General features: G+C 34.4%; 1 protein-coding gene across 1 annotated transcript in view; it reads right to left on the reverse strand.

Annotated features, from left to right (window-relative positions):
- The window catches only part of LOC109858527 (alkaline phosphatase-like), a 172,988-nt gene that overhangs the window by 130,985 nt on the left and 18,793 nt on the right, over window positions 1-23,210 (reverse strand). Inside the window, exon 2 of the mRNA XM_020435882.1 lies at window positions 17,149-17,396. Within this exon, the coding sequence (XP_020291471.1) occupies window positions 17,149-17,396 (248 nt within the window). The remainder of the gene's footprint in view (window positions 1-17,148; window positions 17,397-23,210) is intronic.

The following is a 23,210-nucleotide window of genomic DNA, read 5'->3' on the forward strand; positions in this document are numbered from 1 at the left end:
CCGAGTTATTTGTTTTGTCGAAACGTCACCGACGTTTTATTTTTCGTTTTACGTAAGCGCACACATATACGCAATAATAACACATTTTGTGCAATTTCATATTTTAAACATTTTCCGCGCCATTATCATTGAAAAGCGTTTGTGTAAGTTTATACGCCAGTTGGCTTCAACTGTGTATTATCGAACGGAAATTCAGGAACATTTTCCTTGAAAATGCTCACGGCAAAGGAAAAGGTGACTTTGCGTAAAGGCGTACCGATTTTTTGACCGATAAATTCGGCGCTTTCATTTTAGATTGCCATAGGAAAAAGCCAGTCAACGACGGCAATCCGATAATTCGTAGAGAGTTCAGTTTGATACTACTGGTTTTTATGAAAAATCGAATAAGCTACAATATCGGAAAAATTACTCTCATCCGGCTAGCCGAACGAACGTTATTTACGAGTTCGGCAAGCCATTAACGGCGAGAGATTTGCGTTTTCTTTCCACCGAACGATATATAGCTTCGAAACTATGGAAAAAAAACTTCGATATTAATGTAGCAATTAAAATACACACGGGACAGTGAATTATTTAAAGAAAGGGGTTTTATCTCTCACCTGCAAAAATTAATTCAAAGTTTAATTGTCCAAATATTCATGAGATGAAAATCGAAACGAATTGCGTTTAAAATAGAAATTTTTACCGGTGAAAAATTAATTGCAAATTTACCGAGAGACTTATTATTTTAGTGTGTTCTGTTCGTGGAAAAATGTTCCGGTTCGTCCAGCGCGCGAGCCAAACCGAGAAAAAGAAAATCCTCTCTCGCCGCGAGTTTTTTGTCATCATCGACCCAGTTTCTTATCCGGCTGTCGATCTCACGATGCGCGAATGACAGACCGACGTCCAGAAATTCTACCAAACACTATCCTGGATCTCTGCCAGGTGTTCTCTCACGTGTGTGCGCGCTCTCCCGAGACTTCGCCGCTTTGTATATCTCGTCGCGGTTATTTACGCGCGCCACGTCGTCTATTAATTACAATTTCAACGACCGTATTTTACCGGCAGAACGGCGGCCGCTATTTGGAAAACAAACGGCAGAATGTTTCCGCATAATTATATCCTGTTCGAGTATAACGGCGGATCGTTGGAACACGATAGTCCTATTTTAGCACCGCGCACTTGATGACGCGGTTGTTACCTCCGGATGAATAATATTCGAACGTGACGCATCCCGATTGATGTCGATTTATCTTGGCGTTTTACATACGTACACCATACGTTTGAGTTTTGTTCAACATCACACGTATAATGTGTAGCTTCAAACAACAAACCTTGTATTTTGCAAGAGTTTTTTTATCTCTCAGAATCTTTCTCAAATTTTACACCGGATTTGAGCTTGCTTTTTTTCCGGTCGTATATTATGTAAGAATGCATCGCTGATAAATGAATTTTTAAGCGCATTTAATTTGCCGAAAGAACCATCTGGTTACATTGTATTCGATTATTCATATATCTCCGAGGAGAATGAAGTAATACAATTCTGCGCAAGAGGAAGACCTAACCTTTTGTAAGAGAAACATGAACATTTTACGAACATAAAAGTTTGATCGCTCAATCCCGTATTTAAAAATTCCACTTTTAAAGAACGATTTCCACATTGGAGAACTTAGACGACTACATAAAATATGATCGTAACACTGAGATATGACGCTGTCAAAAGAATAACACTGAACTGATATGATATTTTAGAAGAGGTAGAAAAAAACGGTGGTCGGTTTTCTGGCCTGAATACGAGACAGAAGGAAGAAAAAAAATTAGATCTCCTGATAAATTTTTTAAATTAATTACAAAAGAAAGTAAGCGAACTTCCGGTAATTTTTGCTTTTAATAAAAATAAGATAAACTTCATGAAGTAATAATCTCAATAATAGAACAAAAAGATGAATGATATTATCTAGCAATTATATTGCTCACATTATAACAGATTAATTCAACCTCACAATTGCGCGACACAGTTGACAGAATTGGCCTCAATTCCTTCAGGAAATTTCCCAGTTGGGAAATACTCGCAATTCCTTCGTGTAACATCTCATCAGGTAACAGACTAATACCGGCTGAGTGTGCACAATTCATTACGGTTTCAAATCATTTCTCACATTAACACTGATTAATAGCAGTTAATATAATAACCAACCGTTTGGCTTTCCGTAATATCAATTTACGTTTTCACTTTACGTTTTCCTCGCGTTTCATTCCTTATTTCACACCACCTAACTTCATTCTCACGGAGATACGTACATCCCTAATCCTGTAAAACCCTGACATTTATGTCCGACGCGATTTTTTATTAGTCAAAAAAAATTTGTGAAAATTCACGGGGCTTTATTCAACATTCTAAGTTAAGAAAATAACATTAGTTTTTTTGATAATGTTTTTATTTTTTGCTTTTCTTGAAAAAATATATCAAAAGATATCTCATTTTCAAAAATCGTTCGGACGTAAGTTCAAGGATTTGCAGGAATATTAGTGGCATTTACATTTCTTTATAATATTATTAGAGTGGGAGACACGCTCTCTTCAAAATATCTGAACACAGTTTAAATAAACAAAGTTTCTCGTTTCCGAATCTGTTCGGTTTTATTTGAAGTGTGAAAGCACACACGTGATCTCTTCGATATAAAATTGATTTTGCAGTTAAAACAAAAAAATAGAAACAATATACATACATATATCGGCAAATCAAATATAAGTGAAATGATATTTCAAATATACATGTACAATATATATGACATATACATGTGTACAGTCATGTATGTGTATATTTGCTTATATTTTATTTGCCGATAGTTATAGGATCTCTGTGATATAGAAATCACGTTTTACATGCGGCAAAACTAATATCCGCCAATGTCGATGAGAAATGCGCTCTTACAAGAGCGTTTACCGGAGTGCACCTGATTCCCGTGCTGATTTAAATGCAGAAATGGTTTTCGGACGAGCGAGCGCTATTAGTTTGTGCTTAGGTACAAGAGGAGAAATTCGGTCAAAGAGCGATTAGTCATTAGCAGAAACTCTCTTTGTCTTCCCCCGTGCCGTCTATCTTCGACGCACGGTTCATTCGTGGCCACTCGGGAGCTATTCACATCAGTCTTCTTGTCCCGAAGCGCGGATTACACGGCCGTTGAATTCGTAAGTGAAACTGTCTGCGCTTTTCACTGAATAACTTGCCGCGACGCTCTTTAATAATCTTATATAGGATACGGTTCGCGCGTTAATTATTCTCGCGCGTGGAATCAATTTTTGCCAATGGGTGTACGATTTCAGTGTTTCCGACGAAGTGTAGGTTGCATTTTTCGAATCGATGAACGTCACGCAAATTACGCAACCTGGCCGATAGTATCAGATTTCTCACTACTGTTTCTCAATACGAACAGCTTTTTCCAGACCCGAAACAATTGCAACTATCGGTTAATACGAGACCGACGTGGCTAGAATGACATTCTCTCGCGCAGCTCTGGTTTTTTTCAATTTTACAGAAGAATGGTAAAACTTATTCGATAATTCCGTCACAACAAAGGTAACGCAATCAATAAAAATTAAATTTATAAATTAACTCAAGAGATTAATGCTTTAGAATTGTGCATGTTGTAATTCTCTTTTTTTTTTACGTTTTATAAATAATATTTTTAAAATAACATCTTGCGTGCGAGAAATTTCATATTGAAAAAATATTTTGAAACAAAAAAACCAGTGTGCTGCGTTGTGAAGAAGAAAAACATGTTATTTTCAATATATTACACTGTTTAAATAAATAATTATTTCTAACAGAATATATTCAAGCTTCTTTTTTTTCTATGTACAAACTGTTAGAACTACTTTATTCAAAATTTCTTTTTTTTTACGTTGTACGAAAATCTTTATCGCAAGCTTTATTTTAATAGACGTGTCTCTATGTTATCAGTCAATCGATCACGGTTCAAAGAGTTCAAGAGAGAAGGAAAGATTGATCTAGACGGGAAGTGTGCCATGATAGGTCGCGGTGGGATTTCCAGGACAATCCATTCCCAGCCAGGAGACTTTAGAGTATCCACTGGGAGTTAACAAAGGATTTACGCCTCGAAAGAGATAACAATATTTCGTGCGCCTTGTGTAACGGTATGCTGGCGAACAAAACTAGTAGATTGACAGCCAAAAAGTGTCAGTCAAATATTTTCACACAGTCTTCGAAAAAATTGTAATAATCCACGTCAATTTATATGTGTTATATTTAGACTTTTTTTGCAGGTGTATTTTGCGTGATATTTTTCTAAAGAAAATTATTCACGCGTGTTGTTTCTTTTTTTTCGATAATACTAAACTCTTTAGAAGACATTTAGATGTTTAAAATTGTCGTCAAAAATAATCTCCGATCGCGTTGCATTCACACTTCAATGATAAGGTTTTAAAACAAATAGGTATCGTTTGGAGCTTTATACGGCGTTGCAACGGCTTAGTTTCCAAAAACCGTGTACCCATGCGCCTCGAAAGCATCGCCAAGCTTATCGAAGCTTAGCGAAACAAATGAGGCTAATTGCTGTCATTAATGTTTCGTTTAATGAACGCGCATTAGCGCGTGTATGTACCAGTGTTGAAAGCGTTAAAAGCCTACAATAATCCAGAAAACATTGCGATAAGAGTTCTTTTTTTTTTGTTCCTCATATGCAATCTTTGTAAGCCGATAAAAGCGACCAGTATCGCGAAAATTGTAATGTAAATCCAGTTGATATCATTTAACAACCGTCTACAATGTTTGATTAAGCAATCAATATTGAGTTATGTAAAATGCAGTGCAACAAAATTTGATAACCTGTCATTCGCACTAAATAGCCATTTTATATGACGAAATTATTCATACGCTTTAAACACAAATCAAAAATGTATAAATTTGAACGCACTGATTGACAATCAGCGTATATAATCAATCATAATTTTATTAGCATAAACGCGTTAGATTTATTAACTACTTTGCGTGCTAAACTTCAAAATAATTTCTCTGACACGTTTTCACGATACAACAAAATATATTCCGTGTGTATAAATATATATAATTATATCTATACACACATAAATATGTATGCGTAAGTAAAAATTATATGTTTTAATTCTATTTTTATCTTCCCTCTTCTTTTCGCTTATTTTCAAATCGAGTTGCATTTTTGATGAGGCAATACGTGTGGCTTGAAATTGCAGGCTCGGCTCATTAACCCAAATCAAACCGGGAGCTGCGCGTCGAACGAAATGGTTAACTGTAAATTTTCCTATTCCCACATAGCTCCCGGATCGTTATCACTTTAATATCCGTCACGGGAACCGATAGAAACTTCGACGGCAGAAATCAGCCTAGGTGACGAATTCATGAATATAAAGCAGATGCATGCCGTTCAATTTTATGAGCGTCGACATCTACTAAAGTCGACACTCCAGTCTTACACGCCAACTTTTTCGCAGTGAAAATATACGCGACGACCTGAAGACACATTTCGCGCGCGCGCGCGTGTGTGTGTGTGTGTGTGAAACATTATGTAATTAATTTTTACCTGAAAAACTGCTAGTTAAAAGTTTTTTGTTTCTGAAATTTGTCACCATGTTTCTTAAAATACAAACCCGACATTTTAAAACAATCTCTAGAATTATTTTGCTTTGCATATCTTATGCTGTCAAAATAGTTTTAAAAATAAAATAATCCTTTCTAAGTTATCTTTTCATTTTTTTAAAGTTATATTTTTATTGTTATCTTTTCATCGATTAAACAACTTCTCTTGTTAATAAAACTAATGGCACACACACGGGCGCGCATGAAGCAGAATGTGAAATATATCAGAAACTCAATAACTGATCCATACACTTCGTTATATAAAATACTTTTTATACAAGTTCGAGATATTTTCGCAATTTGACACTGTTTTGACAGCTGTAACTCGAACAAATAAAGTTAAATAAAGTGTTAATTAAGTTATCAAAGTTCGTAGTAATTTTCCGTAGTAACTTTTCCCTATTATATAGTTTCTACGTTCTGTAAGTCTGTTACAAACTATGATCTATTTTTATTGACGAAAAGTCATCAGTTCGAACAAGTCTCAAGAAACTTTTCTCTCTGACATCATAATTCTAAACTGACCACAGCGTCATATAAGATAGATAGTGTTGCACTTTGACATCTTTACTTGTCACTTTTCTTATACGCGTTCTAGCTGTTACATTTATTACATTTTTCTTATACTTTTTTTCACTATCTTATCAATCACATAAAATTTTGTTATTCAATTTATTTCGATAGCACGAGTTATTTTTTGTCTTAACCGCGCGAAAATGTCGTTACGATGATACAGTTAGTATTTTCCCTCGTGATTTCGGCAATAAAAATGACATGAGCTTCGCGGTATCGCGCTAACCGCAAATCCGCGTGCAGTAATGGGTCGATCCTTCGGGAATCGACCGTATTAGCTGGAAACAAGCGCTGATGCGAAACTTTCGTCGCTGGAAACGCGGAACGCTCGTCGACAGTTCGCCGAAGTTTACATCCACTAACGTCACGATAACACGTGCGTATGCAAATCGCGTCCGGTACTTTAATTGGGAGCAACGCAAGCCGCCAACGGACATTACAGTTTGTGCGATAGGATTGTGTGTAATGGGTCAATGGAAAAGAGAGAATTCAACAAGGTAATTTTGGTCTCTGTAAAACCTTTATCCTCGTTAAACAAAACTACCGATCATATAGACGACGTGACCTGCATTCACTTTTTTTTTTTTGTTAGGAATTGAAAACGCTTTACCTATGTTTGAAAGCGCATGTTTATTCAATTGAGTCTCGAAAATTATTTTATTTTACAGAAATGCACTGACAATAAAACATAGCACAGATATGAGAAAATACCCGATTTTAATTATTTTTTGAATTTTGATTCACATGTTCTTGTTTACATTTATTCTTTTTCAAATGCTATATTACAATTTTGCACTATGTCACGCAAAACTCATACCGCATCGATAAGAGAAATTAAAATCTGAATTACAGATAGTGTTAAATCAAATATTGTTTAACAAATATTAATCATATTGAACTCGAATAAATATTATTTCTAAAACAATTTTATCGATGTTTTTTTTTTGTGCAAACGAAATCATTTTACTCTTTTCCAACACACACAAAGAGAAGAAAGTTTCATATAGTTTTCTCAATACCAGTTTTTGTTCGAAAATTAGTGCAACACAAATTTTCGAGATGGTAATTGTATGCACTTGTATACAATGATACTTTTTTGTTTAGCGCAGCCTGAAATTTACCAAGAAATTTGCACTTCCTGTTTCTCTGCCTTTGCATTTATCCTAAAATTGCCTGTGCAAAAGCATGAGGTGCTTAGCAGAAGCGTTTAAACCTCTAAGAGTACGCAAGTAGAAAGCAAATCTTTGAAAGTAGCAAAGATCAAATATGAAAATACAAACAGGAGAACTTCAATAAAGGGCACTTCCAAGCAACTTCCCGGAGATGCGATTTTCCGAGCATAGCCAGAAAGAGGTTATGAGGTGCGTGCCTCTTAAATCCAATTTCTTCGTAAATAGAAGCTCTCGGCATACACATGTACACGCGCGCATAAAAGAGAGAGAGAGAGAGAGTGAGTGAGAGAACAAGTGCTATTATATAATAAAGTAGAAACGGAATGTTAACTCGAAATATCTCTTGTGAAAAAAACCAACAAATTTAAAAATTAAATTAAAAAACCTTAATTTTCTAAACAGTGTATATTGTAATCTAAGAATATTATTAAATCTAAGAATATTATTATTTCTCTAAGAATATTATTAAAAAATTTACTTCTATTTTAGCTTCTAATTATTCAGTGTTTCTTGTTTTTATTTGTTTAAAAAAAATTGTTTTAATAAAAAATTGGTCTATATAAGATATTGACCAATACGAGCGCGCCTACAAATATCACGAAGATTGTTGAAAAAGGCGTACTTTGAAGAAGATATTGCCATCTTCTATTTTGTAAATAATAATCCAACAATGGAGAATGTTTTTGTACAAAGAATATTAGAGTCCTTGCACGGCGCGTCCCTAATAATCCTTTATGGGTTTTCTTCGGTCTCAAAAGAACAAAACACAATATCTGCGACGATGGTGACTGACCTGAGCGATACCTTCCATGAGCAGACAAGGAATATAGTCTTCTTAAGTCTACATTCTCAAGCAACATGACACGGGTAATGTCGTATAAAGCTGAACAGAGTAAAACGTACGATAGATATCTATATATATATATCTTCATCGATACAGTGACGCGATATAGCGACCTACAATAGACAGTCAGAAATTATGGCAATGACGGTTTACTCAATCTTATGATTCACGCACGCTTTGCATACAAAGTCGGCAGTCAACCTAGTTGAGTTCTGAGGCGAAGATAAAAACAAGACGAAGCAAAGCAATGCGGGATGCCACGCGGTGGCATCGTCAGATGCGAGAGAATATATTGGCAAAATATTATTAACATATAAATATGTTCCCATCAATATGAAAAACTTGTTTGTCTTTGTATTTGGAAAAAGTTGTCTTGTTCAAGATTTTTTCAGTCAAGTTCAACCCTTTGCGTAGAAAAATATAATAAAATTATTTAACAATAATTATTTAACAATAGTAAATATAATAAAATTATTTAACAATAATTATTTAACAATAGTTGTTACAATTAATTAGTGTTGTGTACATATTGTTTAATAGAGCGATATTTAAATGGCCGATGGAGAGCCAATAAATTTTTTCGATCGCACAGACATCCTGTTGAACTTTAAGCCGCTCTGCATGTTAAGGTCACGTGAAAGCTATATAAATCTATCTTAAACGCGTAACAGCCAGGAATGTGCGTGAAACACATTCTAGTATGATTCATGAGAGTGATATCGTAGCGTTACAGCTATCTATTATTCTATCTGTTTCAATGTACGGACTTCGCTTGCCGTTCAACTGACATCCGCGTACAAAAATGACACAGATAATCGAGACGATAAAGATAGCCACCATTATTGAGGCAATAAAACTGCTTATTAATAGAAAAATCAATTACATTCTCGTCTTAAAAATTTCTCACTTATATTTTTATAAGTAATAGATATCTGTTTTTTACGATATCAAAAGGAGCGTCTTAATTAACTTGAAAAAAAATCCTCTACCTAAGGAGATGTCAGATATTCTCAAGAATTATATTTAATATCAGATGTGATATTAATAAGATGATAAGGGATATCAGATGTTAATAAGAATGCCAATTATCTCTGCAATTTGTTCATCAAACACAAACAATGCGTTTTTAGTTTCAAAGGATATTCTGAAATTCTATTTCTCGCACAAAGTGCGTGTCAAGATTTGATTGTTGCCTCTTCCCTGCAATATTTAATTAATTAATTAATTTTTCAATGTTTTCTCGGGGTTTGCTTTCCGTAGTTTGAGCTGCTGTACGTTGGAATGTGTACGTTTGACGTTTCGAGATTTTTATATATGAAATACACGAAGATAATAGCACATGCACATGTATGCGTGTGTCTGTTTTTTTTTTAGGAAATTAAATTTTATATTTTACCTTATCTTACAAAAAAAAGTTACGGAGCGTGACTGAACAAGCAAACTGCTTGTAAATAAAAAAGAATGGTATATTAATTTTTTTATATTTTACATCCACGAATAAAATTTTTAAACTTCAATTTGAGTTTTAGAGAATTTGTGGATGCAAAATGAGTTTTTTGAAGATTTAATGATAAACATCACAGGTTTGAATAATAAAACACGCTACATATTGTTACATTAAGAAGATGTGATATTCTATGAAATAAAAAAGGTTTATTTATTCAATATACGGATATTTTTGTAGAATAAATATTTTATTGAGAAGCACAAATAATACGAGTGTTATCTCCGTGTCGGCAAAACAAAAGTGCAGTTTTTATGAAACTGTAGTTTATGTGAAATATCATGGTTTTCTACTTTATGACGTATTTAAAGTATGTGAAATAACATTGCAAATTGAAATAACATTGCGCGCTGTTTTTAAAGACTTGTCGAGTAAAACAAAATATACCAGATCCAAGTCGTAGCTATTGCAACAAAAATATAGATATGTTGCACTCAACATGCTGTTGAGTATTTATCTCGGATATACGGAAAAATAGACAAAAAAAATGGTTTAAATAATCAGTTTAAATAACGCTTTGTTTTTTCCGATACGGCGCAATAACAAAATAAACCATGTTATACTCATTCTGAGTTCTTCGTTATTTTATTATCAATAAAATTACGTCACCGACATATACGCAGCGGAACACCGAACAAACAAAAATGCTCAATGTCAGTGAACTGCATAAGCACAAGTTTACATTAGACAACTGTAAATTGCGCTCAACCACAATTTGGTTCTACATATTGCATTAATATGACATTGTCGATGCGCGAATGTAATATGCGCGTCGATGAATTTCGTCTGTGCGGGACGTAAAATCGATTAAAACAGCGCGAGTTGCCGTTGTTTTAATTGTATCTTTTCTTTTGCATAAAATATACGTTTACAATTAATTAATTTGTGTTCTCGGCGAGGATTATTAATTTCAGAAAACGCATCGGTGCGGGAAAGCCGCCATCGAACTGCTACGAATTCTTCGTCGTCGTTTCTTGTTACGTGATCGATTTGCGAGTTTCATTAGTTTCGTCCCCGATCCTTCATTTGTTTATACGATACGTGTCCGCATCGGGCGTCGGAAACGAGTCGTTTGTTACAATGTATTTTCGTTTTTCGACCGTCCAGGGGAGAGCTCGTGGCCGTCGGGTGGAAACATCTCGTGGAATCGCAATATGCACGGAACGTGTTATGCATACACAGAGACAAGAAGAGAGGAAAATCGCGACGGTACGCGCTCTATCGTGTTGGAAAGTGTCAACTCCTCAGATTTATCGTGTTTCTACGAATACCGGGATTAACCCCGTGCGCGAGAAGAGAACGTTCCCGAAATAGAGACATCTGAATCAAATAGAAAATATATTTATGTGTGTCGTATCACAGATATTTTTAGTATTACAATGACTGCTTAGTCTTGTCAATTGTTTTCAAAATATTACGTCACATTTAGCGTCATTAATAAACAAAAAAGTTTTTTTTTCTTTTTCAGAGTAAAAAAAGCTCTCAAAAATATACTACGTCAACTTGCGAACATGATATTACTGAGAGTGGATTATCACCTCGAACAGTAACAAATCACTAAAAGCCAATTCCGTGTTTATTTTCTCAATTTTGTTACAAATAGATACGTATTCTCGTCTCACTTTTATCTCAACACGTTCTCGTTCATTTATTTTTGCAGTCTATAATAAATACGACATGGAACGTACGCGATAAGCGCGCATCAGTGAGGGCGCATTTATCGATCAAAGCGGAATGAGAATACGGGAAAATCGTAACTATCGATAAATCATACACAGTTAGATTTATGCAAATTAAACAGAAAGATTATACAGATTGTATTAATACCATTTAAAACAGTTTCCTCTTTCATACGTATTTTTCAAAAATGAGTCAGGAGAAGACTTTACGGCAAAGCGATACGGCAAAATGAAAACGCGCGATTGTAAATTTCGCGCAATTTGTCCGATATTTAGCAGACCGTGTCTCGATTAAATTGACGCAATTTACGATGAAAAACGTGTCGGCGCACGAGCATTTCGAGAGTGCGGAATTATTTTTATGTTTGTGCAGAGACCGGCGAAATGGGGAGAGGATAGAAGGTTCACCAGGGTGTTCGGGCTTTGGCTTTGCCTCAGTGCCCGACTCTTTGTATCTCTCGCGGCAATGGATGTTCATTCTGAGTGTTGAAAAAAGAAGATTCAAAAATGTAACAGCGCACAGTACTCAAAGCACGAGAGAAAAACTTAATCAGCGCGCAAATCTGTTATAAAAATCTTTACGAGTTGGACATTTTGCGGTGCGGTGATTTAAGTAATTTAGTTTATTCTACTCTATTAATTTTTTTTTCTTTATTTTGTGTAACACGGAATATCATTCCATTGTTATTAGTTTCTTTTCATCGTGAAAATTTCAATGTTTATTCACTTTCGTTTATGAATAGAAAAAAATCACTGTAAATATGATTATTATTTATTATCCATTTGAATAGAAAAAAATCACATTGTAAATATGATTATTTATTATTCATTTTTGGCACACATTTATCGTTTCTGATTCTTTTCTCATTCTTTTACATAAAATTGTTGATTAACAACAACACAAAAGCTATTTGTTTTTATTTTAAAAACAAATTAAAATATATATATTTTATCTGATAAATTAAAGTAATAATATTTAAATCATGTGTTTGTTATACAAATGGAAAAAAGTTTTAATAAAAAATCAGAGAAACTACATAGTCTAAAAAATTTCGATAAAGTCAAAAATATTATAGATTGGGTCAGTCTGATTAAAAAAATCACTTATCATGTTGAAAACTTTGCAATATTTATTGAGTTATTATTAATAATTAATATTACTGAGTTATTATTAAAAACTAATGAACGCGTGAAAAGCTATGATTCGGGCTCTAAAGGTGTATGGCTTTTAGTTGTACTGCCGTTAAAATCAGCTGATCGCAAGAAGCTTGTCAACAACACATGTTATGCCGCTTCTCTTCTCGTACTTAAGAGATTACACGAGATTAAGTTTTCTTTATAACTAAAACTAACACATATCTACCTACAGAATTCGGATCATCGTTTTCCACGCGCTCACATTGATTAATTAATAACTCAAAAACTTTTGCAAAATAATTTTTCTATCTAAAGTAACCTAATTTATCTTTATACTTCAACTTTGTCAAAATTTTTGAGACACATCCCGTATATATATATATATATATATATATATATAACTTAATATCCTGATATCACAAAAGTATTTTAAAATGAAATACCACAAGATCCGTGACCTCACACACATGTATACAACTCGTTCATAAAACAAAGTCAAACTTTAAATTAATCGAGTATCTCTCAAGTAACTTCCTCGCAGAGAACCTAACTATGAGTGTATTTTCAAAGCGGTAAGATCGCAATTTGTACTTTACAAGAGTTTCAAAGATAGTAACTATACGAGTGATCGATGTCAGTTTAATGCGCCGCGGCGGCTTAACCATTAGTCATCCGCGCGCCTGCGTAACCTGCAATTAATTATTATCCTGATAAATGTCACATGCTAGGTGTTTCGACAATAAATCATTACGTTGGTCCGGCGATGCACGCGTTACCGTCGAAGTGTATACCCAATCGTGCAGGTGTCATGTAATTTAATGATCGGGTTGATGCCCGCTTAAGGTTAACAACCGATTGCGCGCGATGATTATTCAGAAAATCAAATGTTACACGGATGACTGTGACGTATTTCAATGCTTCTCTCGATATATCCGCGTTTAACAATGAGTGGAGAAAAGCAGCGAAATTTCTCGAAAATTGTTTTTCAAAAAATACTTAAACAACACGCTTCGAAAGAACAATACAGATATTAAAAAACGCATATTTTAAAAATTGATCTAATTTTTTTGAAAAGTCACTAACAAATCAATTTTAATTTTTTTTTTTTTTACATTATGAAAGCGAACCGATTTGTTATTTATTAGGATCTCACCTTGTTACTGCGTGTTATTCAAATTATAGAGGAACGTGTCTGAAGGGCTGAACCAACTTCACGGCAACTAAAGTATGACTTTCTAAAACCCATATTTACATATACACCTTGCACTTTGTTTTCGTTTATACCGACCTGTATACGCTTCACTCTGGCTTACATCTACGCGAAAATAAACAAGTCTTCTATCAACGGCGCGTCGGTCTAGTCCTCGAGGAACTTCCCGGGGGACTATTCGAGGAACTTTGTTTCCAACCAACAACGCTTCCCAGGTGTGTCACCCAGAAAGAAAAGCATCAGAGGGAACCGGATGGGGAGGGAGGAAGAGAGAAAGGAAAAAAGAAACGATAATACCTCTTGACAAAAGACAAGAAAAATTACGAGGGTAAAGAAAAAGCTTCTGCGTGTCTAGGGATGGCAAACACGTAAATTGTACGCAATTTGCAGGGATAATATTTAGTCTTTGACGTCACGAGAGATAAACATAATATCGATATTTGTGAGGGAAAATTAGTTTACTATAAAAATAAAATAGAAAAGATTATCTAAAATGTTTGAATAAAATGATTGCAAAATAAAAGAAAAAAGACAGATAACAATTGAAGAAGAAAAAGAGACAATATCGAGGAAACAAAAAAAGAAAGTTCCCAAATTGAAGTCACTTGAATGGCATACGCGTTACTTTACATACGTTCGCCGAAATTTCTGCGAGGATCTCGAGAGCTGTCGAGATAGTCTACAACTATCGTTCAACTCGAGAGGATATAGAGATTATATCAACCGGATAATAAGCAGGGCCCGGATAATCAATGCGGAACTCGGTGCGCGAAGTCTTCAGGGATTTCGCTGAAAAGTTCCGATGCTCTCCGTGACTTCCAAACGCGCGGCATTTCCGAGCGAAAAGTATACGGTGGAAACATCACTTGATATGGTGGACGTCGAACAGAACGATGCACAAGGAATAAAGCGAATGTGTGAAGGATAATACGCGTATATATATATATATATGTATAACCATACACATTCGGTATGAAAATATCGATAGCATTCGTGATGTTTCGAATCCCCTTGCAGAAAATGAGTTTCGACAGCACAAATCGCTTGTTGCGCTGTATATGTAAGTTCAAGTCTAGAAAACGCACCTTTGTCTTCGACACGATGCAGTTTTTGCGAAATTATCATGTGAAATTAACAGAAACAGTTTTTTTAATACAACCTGTTTTAGTTTTTTACAGATTGTAATAAATTTTTGTAAATTAAGACAATTACTTGTGCGTAACTATTACCAAGATTATTGACTGGAAAAAGTTGACATTGATTATCCTCGTATGATGTTCGATTTCACAATTAAAAGTGGCAAATAGCACAAAATAAACCGGCTTATATTTAATTAACATATAAATGTAAGAAAAAATATATTTTTAGAATCTAGAAGCTCTATTTTTGCTCACTCTGAGGAAATGAAATCTTTCTTTACATAATTTAGGTTGCGGTAATAAGTAAGATTTGCGATGAATAAGATTTTACATAAATAAACGACCTTTTTTTCTTAATTTTAATTATGAGATCGAGATTGTGACTTCCGCAATGAACAAACGTGCCTAGAATAATAAAATACGTTCGGTAAACATGATACCGCGCGATATTCTTTCCCGTTCACACAGAAACCGTCTGAGTATTCATTTGTTTCTGGAATACAATCCACGCTCGTTCAAAGTATAACAAGTCAGAATGATGAAAAACAACTCGCCGTAAATCTTCAATTTTGTTACGAGAACGAAAATCTGCTGCCGGTAATAAGCAAATCTCCGTGCAACACAGCGGTGATTCTCTCAATCCCGAAGGGTCTTCGGCAAAAGTTTCTCTCGTCGCTTCGTCGTGCCTTCGCTCTCAGGGGAAAATCAAGAGAAATTCGAAAGAGAGTTGAAACACAGCGGTGTAACATACGGAGGATGAGAAAATCAAGCGAAGGGAACGCGAAGTCCTTGGAACGAGAAAACATGAATTTCACGTTAATAGCGCTAACTAAGTACGACACGGATTTAATATTGTTGTCTGTAGCGTGCGCGCGCGTAATGCAAAAGATATCCGAGGGCGAAAAAAAGGACAAATGCGCGGGAGCGCTTGACCGTGAGCTTAATTAAAATACGAATATGCAATCTGTAATCCGCGCAGAAATGTGTGTACACGCGTTTCGATTAAATTTGCATGCAAATATCCTGCAGCCTTAACGAAGTGAATTCAGCACATTGAATTTTTTCTTCGCGCGCGCACACACGCCGCTTATTATAAAATGAGCATCAGCGATTTCTCGGGATTATACCTACGTCATGATCGGAATACGAACGCGTTTGCAACGATCGCTTTTAGTGATATTATAATCCTGGTAGATTGTGCAGATCATATGGTGTGACCACAGACATTATTTACTACTTCTCGGTTACAAAAACCGCATGTAATAAAAAACACTGTTAAAACGTCAATAGACTTTAATTAAAGAATATTACGAATTAAGATATTTTTCTATATTTACGTGCACTTTTAAAATATATATAATATTAAATAAAATACATATATATGTATAATATATATACATATATATATATATGTATAATAAAAGTTTTTTATTGAAATAAAGTTTCTAAATATAATAAAAAATATTTTATCATTTATTATGTATTAATAAAATATTCTTTAATATATTTATAACCTTTACTTTTACTAGAAAAATTATCACAAAATATACGAAATATTACAAACTTTTAGAAATAATATCCGAATATCCCTCGTTTTTTTTTCAATTTTCGAGCTAAGAAAAAATTCAAATGCGCTTAAGAATTCATTAAGAATGCCAAGGAATTTGTCCCAACAAAGAAGGATATTTGAAAAGACACTGATTATCCGGACAAAGTTGATAATAACACACCGTTATGATATAAATACAAAATCTTTTAATACTTAAGCTAAATAATTTTTAGTCGAAAATATTGAACAGTATTTACACATTTACTCTCTCAATATTATTTTAGTATAAATGTACATATAAGAGAGTTTATTCATTGAAATTAAATGTTATTACGCGTTTAAATAACTGACCCGAAAGCCGGCAATTTTTTGTATTTCTAAAACCACTGTATTTTGTACTTGTCACTCTTTTGCCGCGCATAGAAGAGTAAGGTATTACTCTTACTTACACTTAGTTTTGTTTATTACACATGGAATTATTTCAAGTTTACATATCTACACAAAAAAGTCTCAACATTTTCCTTTATTTTACTTAAAAACAAAACTTATATTTTTTCGTGATTAAAGACTTCTCAATCTCCACATGTAAAAAAACGTTTACGTGCACTGACGCAATATTTGCTTATCCGATAGCTCACCGCAAATAGATTTGATGCTCGCAAAGCGTTGGTTTTTACGTATGTACGCCCGTTTCCGAACAAAAAGAAGAAAAATTGTGTACACTCACCCGAGCCAACGCGACCGCTGGAAACTTGTCCCACGCGAGCTGCGCCTCTTCGCCCGGATTCCCGCGTCGCTGACCCGATAGGATCCTCGCGGCCGTCAGGGTGCTCATCCCCATGCCATCGCCGACGAAGAGAACGACACTGCGAGCTACCCCGTGCGGCGGCGTTGTGCCACCGACGCTGGTACTCGCTGCCGCACTGATCCGCGCTTCAATCTCTCGCGTCGCCGCTTCATACCAAACCTCCCTCTCTGCAAACAAACAACCTCTAATTGTATTACTGTCTGTACTACGTAATCGGACGGGCAATATTGGCACAATTGAAATGTCCCCGGTGCAACGTGTGTGTGTGTGTGTGTATGTGTAATACATATATATGTATATTGTATATATTGTATTATTGTATATTTTTGTTTTGTATGTACAGTGTCTGAAAAATTTTGACAAAGCCGAAATATGAAGATTGAGTCAATCTGACCAAAAAATCATAAATCATTTTGCAAAATTGGTGATACTGAGATATTTATTAATTAATATAAATCAATGAGCGCGTGAGAAGCGAACTCTGTAGGTGTGTTTAATTTTGAATTGTAAAGAAACATGGCTTATCTTATATCAATGTTCTAGTATCGAAAGGCGGAGCGAACAAGCAAACGGCGTGTGACACAGCTTCTTGCAATCAGCTGAGTTTCACACGTAACGGTAAATTATTTTTCGTTTCAGATTGACCCAGTCTATTTTCATGCTTTAATTTTGTCAATATTTTTCAACTCTATATATTTCTATATGTTTACGTATATAAACCGAGATCTGAGGTTTCTTGAAAAAACATAAACAACACAGAAATAACAATATAATTCTGTACGTAAAATTTATGTTTCTGCGATTAAATTGTGATTAAAAAAGTCGATATTGTATCTAGATATTACATTTTGTCATAAAAATTACAAAACACGATACGTAGAACTTCTAAAATAAAATAAATTCGAAATTAATAAGCACTATACTTATTTCTTTCTATAACCGAACGAACAATGAGACAAAGACTAGATAATAGCACAAAAGGCTTATTTCTTTCGATATCTTTCTTTTCTTATCGTTTCTTCTTTCTACTCGGAGAGAATCGAGCAAATACCGTACTTACTAAATCCTTGATTTTAATGCCCGTGAAATTGATATAATTATCTTACTTTATTGATAAAACGAGAGCAATATTTGCACAACAGCACATTTATTTTTAAAAATTAGGAAAAAACTTAACAACATCAATTTTTAAAGTAGATATATCACCAAATATAATTAATTATATTGGTAATAATTAAAATTTTCAAGTTTCTATGTATGTTTATTATAGACTTCAATGTGAGTTGAGAGTAAAAATATACAATTACGCGCGCGCGCGCGCGCGAAGCCTTTAACTTTGAGAAAGACGTTTAATTGAGAGAGAGAAGACTTACATTCGTTCATTGTCCGAAAGGTAAAATGGACTGTGATATTTACGACATCTGAAGTAGAGTCGCGTGTCGCGGAAGTTTTAAGACCAAACGATTTCGCTCGATATTGCCGGAAGGCAATAGGGTTCGGCAAGAACGTCTGTCTCGCTAAACTGTGGCCAACGAAACCTTCCGTGCGGTTGCGGTTTCTTCGATTCCTGACTTTAGTCTTTGTTACGATTCGATAACAGGTACGTTGAAACATTCCGTGACGTATATAATCATCATAAACCGACACGATAACAAATTTTCGGAAATAGCCGCTTGATTGAAACAGAACAAAATTCATGAAATCTGGTTGGTGTTTTTTTTAGTAATGTTAAAAAAAATATATAAATGTTCTTATACAAAATAAAGAATTTTTTTTTTAATGTTATTTGATAACTTGAATGTGATGATTACAATACATACTCGTGTATTTTCTTGATTTTTGCGTAGAAGCTCACGAAAATAATCTCACGAATGCCGAATAGAACTTTTTCCTACTCGAGCGTTTATTTAATACTTCATCTAAGAAGCATGAAGGAAACAGCACTTGAGTTTCGCGTTTAACTAACCCATTCAAGCCGGTTCGCGAAGAAGGAGAAATTCTCCGAAACTACCTGTTGTAGCTAATTCATGGAAAATTCAAGGCGATAACGTCGTACGTAGTAACGCGAGAGAAATACGCGGGACACATTCTTCGCAAACATTTTATCTGTCGTATTTCTGGCGATTTTTTTTTTTTCGTCGGTAACCCGCGCGTCCGTAAAAATCGGATGAGGTTTTCCGCGAGAAAAAAATAAAACAAAACAAGAATTCGAGACTCCCGTCAGACAAAAAAACCTGCAAATAAAGCCGAGATTTACTCGACAGGATAGAAATTGCGGGCACCGACATGCAACATTTCTATGCATTTTGGACGCGTGACGGTCCCGGGAGTTTGCATATTTCACCCAAACGTCACGGAAGTAGCTCTTGAATTTTTTAACTCTATAAAATTTGATTAATAATGCTCCACGCGGAAGTGGCACAAGCGCCATTCGGACAAGCGCTGTCAACTGAGTCAATCGGCGGACAATTGGCAATCAACCGATAGTACAAAAAAAATACTGTCCACGCCAGTGAACGTTTTCATAAATTTCAAATTTTATTAAGCAAAGTTCGTTATCTTAACAGCGCCAATCGAGCGATAATTAAATTGTCGCACAATAGCCCATGATTGTATAATATTTACATCGTGCAAAACAAATCAAAATTTATCGAAACGTTGACGTATACATTTAGTTAATTACAGCTCGTATGAAATAAATGTTTTAAAATCACAAAATAATTTGGTAAAAAAACTGCATTACAGTATGATATGCTACTTATTTGTAAAATAAAAATATCATGTTAATATATATACATATATAATATATTAATATATATACATATATATATATATATATATATTTAAATTTTATTTCTTATGTAAATAATAGAGCGTGTTACACATCAAAAACGCACAAGAAAAAGTAAAAATGCCAAAATACTCTACTCAGAGATTTCGTTTCAAATATTTTATCGCTTAAACCGAAGATCACATCAAACGCAACATTCTCTCGTTCTAGCATTAATCCGCGCAATTTCTCAGTGCGTGAACGCATTTCCCCGAAATTCGCGTTTATGCAAGCACAATAATATATACATGTATATATAAATGTATTTAAATAGCTTTATCGCTTTTGTGAGCATTACGAATATAGCAAAACGCTGGTTACGGCTGGTTGCGGCAACCGAATTAGTATCAAACACGATACCGTATTATCTACTACCGTGCGCGCGCGCGCGCGGAGCGTAACGAAGTCTCAGCGAGACATTCAAGTTTTATATCTCGCAGTGAAACCTTTGCTCAAGGGAATGTTAAATGGCAACGACTCCTCTTTGCGACCGCAAAAACTCTGCAGTAAAATTTCCAGCTTAAGAATTCACAGCGCACAAATGGATTACGTATATACGTATATACACCGATACACACTTACACTTACAATTGTTAAAGGATGTATACGATTCTGTAAAAGAATTAGCCGGGGCAAAAGGAGACACCAAGAAAAAACGTTAGAAAAAGAAAATGGAAAGAAAAAAGAAACGAGAAGGAAAAGGAAAGAATCGTCGTGAGATACCTCCGGGAGTCCTGAACAAGTTCGAGAAGAGTGGGCTACTTATCCGCGAGAAGCAAACTTTCTTTCAGATCAGATAAAAGATTTTAATAAAGATTTCAATAAGCACCGGATCGGACTGTTTGAAACACACTTTGACACGGCAAAAACGTTGAAGAAACATTCCGATGCAGCAGAGACGTGAAACTTTACACGCGTATGCACAAACGTACAAGAAATATAAAATATAAAATTTCTGTTTCACTTCTGAGACAATATTACGTATATAATGTAACAAGAGAGAGAGAAAGAGTCTAGTTAAGAGTCGAAAGATATTTCTTTCTCCCGTAAGTTCTTTCTTTACAAATAATTAATTAAGAAAATTGGTTTTTTCGATTATTCCAAAGTTTAATTGAAAAAAGTGACTTTTATTTGAAAATCACTTTTTCATTTGGCACTTTTCTAGCAAAACTTCCAAGACAATTTGCGGTCACATATAATCAATTTCGCCAAGAATTTTTCTTTCAATCTATTTCTAACCTGAAAAAAACCACACGCAAGAATGGAACATTCCTTTCAGAGAGGTAAACTTGGCTGGATGTTCTGAAAAGCGTTCTTTTTTCCGTATACTTTAAATTCTCACACGCCAAGAAAAATGGCAAGAGTGACTACGATAAAAATTACGAAAACTTCGACGTGGAATAAAGAGCAGGTCACGTCGAAGAAAGGTTCAGAGTGAGTGTTTCATTGCCAGTAACTGTATGTAGTTTCTATGATCAAACGAAGGTTGTCGCGAGCGTATATTGCCCGCTGCTTGCTGCTGCTTCGAACGCCTTTGAAGACCCTTCAAACGGGTTAGCGATTTGCACATGACTTTTTTTTAATTGCATCATCATCCAAGATCAAAGAAAGTCGTTTTGCCCTTCAAACATCTCGTAAAATTCTTTTGCGAGCGGGCACAACATTTGACGACGCTGTCACATATGTATGTGTACATACATATGTTAGAATGTTAAGCATATGGAAAAGGTTGAATCTCAATTTTTGCCACGAGCGTTACTTAGATAATATTAACGCGAAAGTCTTCTTTGAATTTTCTACTGTGTATTACGGAAGAGAATATTGTCACACAAAAATGTGAAAAACGTGAAATAGTTGTTATGTATGTGTAACATTTTACATACATTCTAACTATTGTGTAAAAGTTTTTTTAAATTACGCCGCGTGAGCCGTTTAACCGTGATGTAAACATTTCAAATGTGTGGAAAAATTATTTTTTCGTGAGTATAAAATCGTCGAGTTTTACACACGAATCCCGGAAGAAGCACAAATAAATTGTAGCTTATACTTTTTTGCATTATTTTAAGAATAGGAGAATATACCCACTACCAGTAGAACTTACGTTAAAAAAACACAAAGATAATATTGAAATATAATTCATTATTACATGTGAATATTGTTAAGTAACAAAAATAAGCTTTCTCTACGTTATTATATACCTAATATGTATCGTGTTGAAACAATTCTGATATAACAAGATCAAAGATGATTTATATGTATTGCATATGTGTACAATATTGATCAAACACGTGTATCAACAAAATCACCAAGAACACTTGAAGTCTTCGGAAAATATATAAAGTATATTTTTTATACAAATTTTGTCAAGCACTAGAAATATAATGACCACATTCAGAAAATATGAGTAAATGAATGTAGAAATACACATTATTGTTGCTATATAATATAAAACCGGTGTGTGTATACAACCGGTCTCTTCTTTATATTTATTTTATTTTATATTAATTTAAAATGTTTTATATTACTTTAACAAAACTTCAGTCTTCAAATTGTTATAAAATTATTAATGCAACGGTATTGTATATTAACTATTTATTTGTGATGCCCCAGAATATTTTTTATATTTTTGTGATCGTATATATATAATAAATTGTAATTAAAAAGCACATTCTATTTTTATTAAAAAAAAAAAAAAAAAATACAACGTTACAGATACGCATAGAAACGTGATATTTTAATATAAAACTAAACTCGTAGAAAAAAAATATAATTACAATATGAACACAAAGTAAATTTCTCTTATTTTGCAATGATATTTCTACGTAAAATATCACACGTATAATTTCTGTCGCGGATTTTATCGTCAGCTGTGCTATAAAACGAACTTTAAACTCTGAAGCGATTTCGTTTCCGACCTCGCGGCGCACATAAATTACAAAAGCATATATATGCATAGCTTATTGGCCTCGTAATTAATATAAGCCGGACTAAGATCCCCGAGAGACTTCAAGTTGCACGAGTTTCATTTCAAATAGCTTCTAGCACGCATCCTATTCGTTCCATTGGGAACGATTTGCATATAGAATGAAAATAGTATTATTATGAACGAGCACGATTTTCTTTTGCAATTAACTGAGTTTCCAAATCACAA

This window comes from Pseudomyrmex gracilis, unplaced genomic scaffold (assembly GCF_002006095.1).
Source record: "Pseudomyrmex gracilis isolate BER0280 unplaced genomic scaffold, ASM200609v1 scaffold_211, whole genome shotgun sequence".
Lineage (NCBI taxonomy): Eukaryota > Metazoa > Arthropoda > Insecta > Hymenoptera > Formicidae > Pseudomyrmex > Pseudomyrmex gracilis.